At 36.6% G+C, this 7,833-nt stretch overlaps 1 protein-coding gene across 1 annotated transcript; it reads left to right on the top strand.

Moving 5' to 3' along the window:
* Positions 1–5,449: 5,449 nt before the first annotated feature.
* Positions 5,450–7,251, top strand: LOC141724293 (11S globulin seed storage protein Ana o 2.0101-like). Its single transcript, XM_074526368.1, has 4 exons — positions 5,450–5,791; positions 5,875–6,116; positions 6,203–6,649; positions 6,753–7,251. The coding sequence occupies exons 1-4, from the start codon at positions 5,503–5,505 to the stop codon at positions 7,155–7,157; spliced, it is 1,383 nt and encodes a 460-aa protein (XP_074382469.1). The 5' UTR covers positions 5,450–5,502; the 3' UTR covers positions 7,158–7,251.
* Positions 7,252–7,833: the final 582 nt, after the last annotated feature.

Here is a 7,833-nt window from a genome sequence, read left to right as displayed (position 1 = left end):
TACAAGTTTTTCTTCAAAATTTTTACACAAGACTCTCCTGACCTAAGGGCATCTCACAAGCTTGATGTGGCTCAAAGGCCTGGCTTGGGCCTTCTTGGGCCTAAGCTAAAAGTCCAAGGTTCCCCTGTTTTTCTGGGCAGAAAATGCCCTGACTTGAATTAACTTGTGACACATGGTTCTAGCTTATATCCTATGAACTATGGTTGGAAAAACTTCTCTGACATACCCTCTAACTAAGGCCCAATTGGGCCTAATGAGGGCCTACCCATGACATGGCCAAATCTCCCTATTTCTAAGTTGCAACAAAACTGTCCCCTGCTGGACAGATTTTGTTATTCTACTTGTGCACCTAACCAAATGACATGCAAACCTCCAACCAACTCCTAAAACCTATTATATACTCCCCATACTAACTTCTGGTGGCTTGGGCCTCAAAGTGCACATCAATGACATGGTCAAAACTCACTCTAAACCTCAGGGTACTAAACTGATTTTTCTGCAGAAACTATAACTCTCATTTTCCAAGGTTTTGACTTGACAAACCCAATTATCAATAACTAAATACTTAAACCAAGACTTATACTTGGTATTCTACTGAACTAACTCCCTTTTTCTCAAAATACTCTTGGTGAGATCATCCTTACCTAAGGTGCAACTATGGCAAAACGAAAGAGACTACTCTTTACAAATCACAAACCTTTATGCTTTTGAAACAATAAGATATATATATTTTTATAAAAGATAACCACAAATTATTACCATGCAACAAGAAGCATAAATCAATATTATCACATTATTCCTACTGAAATTAAGGCTCACTAACAAAATCTTTTCCAAATGATCAAAATCTTACAACAAACTAAGAGAATTCCACATGCATGCATGCCTTCGGGTTTTTCAAACCAAAACAACATATTTTCTACATATATTCCATCTTAAAATTGACATGCAAGCCTAGCATAAGGTATACCTAGATGATCACTTAGCATGCAAGGAGTTTTATCAAATTTTTACCACAAAATTCAAGTCATTATCACATAAACATGCAAAAATTGAACAAAACAACAAGAATGATTTCAAGGACCATTCATTCGGCTCCCATATGGTCATGGCCGAATGAAATGGATGGAAATGGCCATTAAATCATCAAGAGTTTCCTTCTCAAGACTTGGCACTTATCCATTTATTGTAGTCCTCTCGAAAACAACCTTAAATCCATAAGAATCAAGATTGTATTTTGAGTTTCACTAAAACCTTTACATGCAACCCTTAAACTTAAACTTTCTACTCAAAACTCTTTGAACTATGAATGATCATGATATAGGAAGTAATATTTACTTGTATGGAAGGTGGAAACTTGAATGTGGAATGAAGAAAAGGGGAGGGGGTAGGTTTTCGGCTAAAAACCCGAGAGGAGAGGGGGAGGGCCGAGAGGAGAGGGAGGAGGGAGGAGAAGTGTGGAAATGGTGGAGTGAAAGTGGTGTGTTTGTCATGTTTACTTGGTTTTTATTTGCCCATAAGTGAGTGGATGAGAGAAATTACAATAGTAACCTTCCAATCTTAGTTAGGTAGATTTGCATGCAAGGACAAAATAGTAATGTGGCTAGAAAAATGAAAGTGAGTGGGGTTGGAATTGCCCTCCTTGCCCCTTGGTTGAATGGAAGAGAGTTTGCATGCAAGGGTAATCATGTAATTTGATAATTATTAAGCAACTAATTTCCAAAGATTTATTTTTATATAATAGAATACAAGTTCAAAAATTATAAAATTTATACCATAAAATAACTTGGATTTTTAGAGACTTTATAAAATCATTTTCAAAATTTTGTGAACAAAATGTCTTTTAAAAGAAAATTTTTCCAAAGCTTAGAATATTCCTTATAAATCAAAAATAAAGAAATTAAATAAATTCTTGCTTTGAAAAATCATATACTACCCAAAGCAAATTTAAAATACAGAAATTTTCACTCACACAATCGTACAAGCATTGAATATATTTTTATTTAACTTAATATTATTCACAAATAATATTACATAAAATGCCGGTCGTAACAACATGACTAACTCTTTTTCTAAAGAATCATTCCTCTTTTTACAAGAAAGATTTTCAGAAGTTAATCTTTCACATGTTAAAGTTTGATCTCTATAGCTAATGAATATGGTTTTAAGATATCTTCTCAACTCATTAATATCATCAGTATGAAAGGCATAAGTAGTTTGAGGTACCTTTAACTCAGCAGCTTCAGAACTTCTTTCAGCACTTGCCATATCAGCATTTGACATCAAGGAATAATTCTCCTCACTTTCAGAATCTGAGGTGTCTGTCCAGCTTTTGTTCTTTATGACAAGAGCCATGCCTTTGTCACTCTTCACTTTCTTGCAATCAGGAGATATGTGGCCTTTCTCACCAGAGTTGTAGCATTTGACATTTGTATAATCTCCTCTGTCAGACTTTCCTCATTTGCCCTCAGATTTTCTGAAATTCTTCTTATCAGAACTTGCACCTTTCCTGGAAAACTTCTTTCCCTTCCTGAACTTCCTGTATGCAATCTTCGTGATTCCTTTCACCATAAGAGCACACAGCTTCATCATCTCTTCATCAGCATCCGTCTCAGGCAAGCTTTCAGATTCTGAGTCATCATCACTATCAGAACTTGACGACTCAGTATCAGACTTTGTGAAGAGAGCTTTACCCTTGCCTTTCCTTGAGGTAGCTGCCTTGGGGGATTCTTCTTCAGCCTTAAGAGCAACTGTCCTTGACCTTCCTTCTTTCCTCTTGCTTCTTTGTTCCATCTCAAGTTCATGAGTCTTGAGCATCCCATAAATTTCATCAAGAGTCATTTCATCAAGATTATAGTTGTCTCTTATAGTTGTTGCCTTCAAATCCCAGCTTTCAGGAAGAGCTAACAGGAATTTAAGGTTTGAATCTTCAAGATCATACTCCTTATCAACCAGTGACAAATCATTCAAGAGCTTGACAAATCTGTCATATAAATCAGTCAATGACTCAGTTGGCTTTGAGTCAAAGTGTTCATACTCTTGAGTGAGAATTGTCTTCCGGTTTTTCTTGATCGAATCAGTTCCCTGACATCTTGTTTCCAAGGCATCCCATATCTCCTTTGCAGTCTTGCAGTTAATTACCCTGTTTGACATTACATTATCAATGGCACTATGCAGTAAGTGTCGTACCTTCGCATCCTTAGCAATTGAAGCGATATCTTCAGCAGTGTAATCACTCTTCTCCTTTGGTACAGACTTTGTTGCTTCACCTGCAACTGCAATAGCGAGCTTTGTTGGATTGTGAGGTCCTTCCTTGATTCTGTCAAGATATTCTGGATCTGTAGCTTCCAGAAACATAGTCATCCTCACCTTCCATATGGGATATTCAGACGGTTTCAATATGGGAACTCTAATAGTCTCATATCGACTATGGATTTGTGTCTTTGGTGGTTCTTCAGTTTTGGTGGGCTTGGTTGGAGTTTCTGCTTCAGACATAATTGTTTTTGGATCTTAAACTGTTTGTGTGTTAACAGATAGGCTCTGATACCACTTGTTAGGTCACACACACTGTAGAGGGGGGTGAATATAGTGTATAGCACAATCAAATCGAATTCTAATAACACAAGTAACAGAAAACAGACTTTATTCAAAGCAATAAATTATGTTACAGTATAAAACTGTCCTCTCTCAGTGATGAACAAATATCACGAGAGCTGCTAGGGTTATAATGAATAATATTCTCGATAATGATAACACTTTTAGTATAAACCCTATGTCTGTGTTTATATACTACACAGTTACAAGATAATCGCTAATTAATATGGAATATAATTCTGCTTCCTAAAATATATCAATCGGATATCTTTTCTTCCAAGTATTCTATTCTTCATAGAATTCCTTCTTCATGCATATATCTTCTTACGTTTGTCTTGATCTCTTTTTCCTTTCAATCAGCCGCCTTCCTTATCTGAATATTTCCTTTAAGTCCTGATATTATCTTCTGATAAATATCTTCTGAACCTTAAGTACTGATGACTTAAGTTCTGACTTCAGTATAAGTGCTGATTTCAGTTAAGTACTGATTTATCCTGTTTAAGTAAGATCTGAAAACTAAACATAAATCATATTAGACATGACATTATCAAATATATCTAACAAGAAATGACTTGTCGATATCTCCAATCTTCATGTTTTCAATTTGCTTCTCGATATCTGTGTGAGTTCTCTATAAGCTTTTCTAACTTCTCGATAAGTCATTTGGAGTTCTCGAGTGACTTCTCTATAACACTAAATCTATGACTTGTAGAGATCTTTGACTTAGAATATTTTTATCCAAACAGATTTATTCAACTCCAAGCTTCTTCATAATTCTTTTGAGGCATGATCTTCTTGATTTTCTTCCAGCTAGAATCCTTAGACTTGATATTGTTTAAACAAAAAGACTCCAGTCTGTTCTTTTACAGTTTTACAGACTTTAAATGTAACAAGTACAAATGCAAACTAAGATTACAATACAACTTATTAGGGTTGTCAATTTGACTTAGTTTTGTTAAAGTACAGGCATGTCTTGCACAACATGTCTCAAAAAGACGACACGAATAACTACCTTCATAACAAGAGACTCAACAAGATTTTATCCAAAAAGGATTAAGTTTCGGTTTTATTGAAAAAATTGATAAATAGAAGAGGAGAGTGAAGGGGAGGGGGAGGAAGGATCCCAGAGTGGAGGAGTGATGGCTAGAAACCCTATATATGGGAGTCGACTATCATAAACTCTAAAATTTTCAAAAAGTTTAGTTATGAATTAACATCTAAATTTTAAGTTTTGACGTGACTGCTGGAATGGGTTTTAGGAGACAACTTATGTGACATCACTTTACGGATTTCCGTCAATATTCAACGCATTTCAGCGATCGTGTAAATATTTTGGAGTTCATTAATGTTATTGAAAGTTCTATGTAATTCAACATTACAAATGATATTTTTTTTGTGAGTTGGTAATTCAAGTATAAATTTTGATATGATAGAGTGACTAATTAGCTTATTTATATTTTTTAAAATGTGAACTATTTACCACATCTATAATTCGTAAAAGCATTATTTATCAAATTCAAAGCATATTCTTTGTACATTCATAACATCATCTAAAGCATATTTCTCTGAGAGAGTTGCATGCATTTTGTATTCTTCCTCTCGGAGTGAAAGGATAAAACTAGCACTATAATGACATTTTCCCTCTTTGTAAACTAACTTGCATGCATTTTTGTAAGCTTCCTTTGGGGTTGAACAGATAAGGACTGTAATTAATGATAGCTTCATCAGCAGTAGCTATGTGGAAAGAGTCTGTGGTTTATCTGCATGCAGTATGCAACCTGTCCAGCATGCAAACTATGATCTGTCATGTCCATGCACCCCTTTAGTCCTATAAATACCAAACGATTTCCCTTCGCTACTTCACATCAAAACAACACTAACAATTACAGTTAGCTTCTTATATCAACAATGGCTTTCAAGTTGTCTTTGATATTCTTTACTTCTTTTCTGCTACTCCACAGCTGCATTGCTTGGAGAAATGACTTGCAGGAGCAACAAGAGTGCAACTTCGACCGCCTCAGTGCCCTACAACCTACCTCTAGTGTCGAGGCAGAAGGAGGTAGAACCGAATTCTGGAACCCCGATACTAAGGAGTTTAGGTGTGCTGGTGTGGCTTTCCTCAAACACACTATCCGTCCTAAAGGCCTCTTTGTTCCCTCTTACACAAATTCTGTATTGATGGTCTTTGTTGAAGAAGGTATTATTGTTATATAATAGTTCTCTAATTTAATTATGATAAATCATTGTATTTGATGATAAATTTGTATGCACTGTTGGCAGGCAGGGGATTTTATGGAGCTGTGGTGCCCGGTTGTCCTGAGACTTTCCAATCACCTCAGGAACAAAGTGGCGAAAGACCAAGAGATAGGCATCAGAGAGTCCACAACTTCAGAAAGGGTGATTTGCTTGTTATACCAGCTGGAGTTGCACACTGGCTGTACAACAATGGTGATCAGGACATCAAAGCTGTTGTGATGTTTGACACCACCAACAGGGCAAATCAGCTTGACAGCATTCCCCAGGTTTTTATAGTTTTGAAATCAATACTTCTAAACATTTGTTACTGTATTAATAAAACCATACTTATTGATGTACTACCCTGTTCCAGAGATTTTTTATTTTAGGAAATCCACAAGGAAAACAACAGGGACAGCAAGAACAACAATTAATCCAACAATTCCAAGGGGACAGTATTCTCAAACCCTTTGATGCGGAGATTTTAGCACAAGCATTCAAGATGAACCGAGAAATGGGAAGTAAGCTTAAGGGCGAGAATGTCAAAGAAGGTCACATAATCACAGTCGAAAAGGAGCTTCAAGTAGAAAGGCCAGAAAGACCACAGCAAGAAGAGCACGGCCAACAAGGACAAGGAAAAGAGCATGGCAATGGCTTGGAAGAAACCAGCTGCTCCGTGAGAATCAGGGTGAACCTTGACAACTTAGATCGAGCTGATATCTTCAATCCACAAGCCGGATATCTAACCTCCCTCAACAGCCACCATCTACCCATCTTAAGAGATGTCAGACTTAGCGCTGAAAGAGGTCATCTCCGCAAGGTGATTTTATCTATTTTTGATAGTTAAACTCAGGCACAACACTTTGTTTTAATTCATATTTTAAAATGTGTACTAATAATCGCAACAACCTCTTAATGAGCAGAACGCAATTATGGGACCATTCTGGGTGTTGAACGCACACAGCGTCGTGTACCCGACAGATGGACAAGCAAGAATCCAGATCGTAAACAACCAAGGGAAACTGGTGTTTGACGGGCGTGTAGAAAAAGGACAGTTGATCCTGGTGCCACAGAATTTCGCGGTGCTGATCCAAGCAGGAAACCAGGGATTCCGATGGGTGGCGTTTAAGACCAATGACAATGCAATGATAACTCCTATTGCAGGCAGGGCCTCAGTGTTCAGGGGATTACCAGCAAGTATTCTGGCCAATATTCTCCAAATTTCAGAGGAGGAAGCATCTAACCTCAAATATAGCAACTCCGAGACTATTATGTTCGCCCCGCAACAGCGTTCTCAAGCTGATAAATTCGTTAGAATGCTCATATAATGCTTGATTACTGAGAATAATTAATAAGTTACTTGAAAAAGATCATGGGAGACATGATATTTTCAGTTTTGAATAAAACGACATGCATTCTCCAGCAGCTGTAATAACTAATGTTGTTCTGTTTAGAGGTCTTTCAAATAAATTTCCAGTTTACTTTCAAGTTTGATCTTTAAAACACTACAAGAATTTCCAAAAATGCCAACAGAAATTAACAACGAAAATTAGTCTGTTGTAACTTACTAACATATTGCCAACAGAACCCAAAATGATTGAAAGTCATAAAAATAGTAACCAATACCTAACGGAATGCGAACAAAACATTTACCAACGGAACATTTTGTTGGCAAAATAGGCGCCAAAAGAGCCCGCGCAAACCCACCAACGGAACTAGCAACAGATTCCCATCACAAAGTTTCTAACGGAGTAGTAACGGATTAGTAATGAATTGGAACTCTGCTCCGTTAGTAATCCATTGGTAATTCGTAATAAAAATAAATCGGTTAAAATGATAATAGTTGTTGTTGTCTTAGTAAATGTAAAGTGTTAATATCAACCTACCCGGCAGTAAATGCAGTCCTCGCCTACCTTCCAGATCTTTTATTCAAAATACATTCCACAGTCATTTTCTATTTTTCTTCTTCTGCTTTGTTTACTTGGACATTCTCACAAAACTCAT

The sequence above is a fragment of the Apium graveolens genome, chromosome 5 (assembly GCF_009905375.1).
Source record: "Apium graveolens cultivar Ventura chromosome 5, ASM990537v1, whole genome shotgun sequence".
Lineage (NCBI taxonomy): Eukaryota > Viridiplantae > Streptophyta > Magnoliopsida > Apiales > Apiaceae > Apium > Apium graveolens.
Note: the sequence above shows the minus strand (reverse complement) of the source record. Positions and strands in the feature narration are given on the sequence as shown.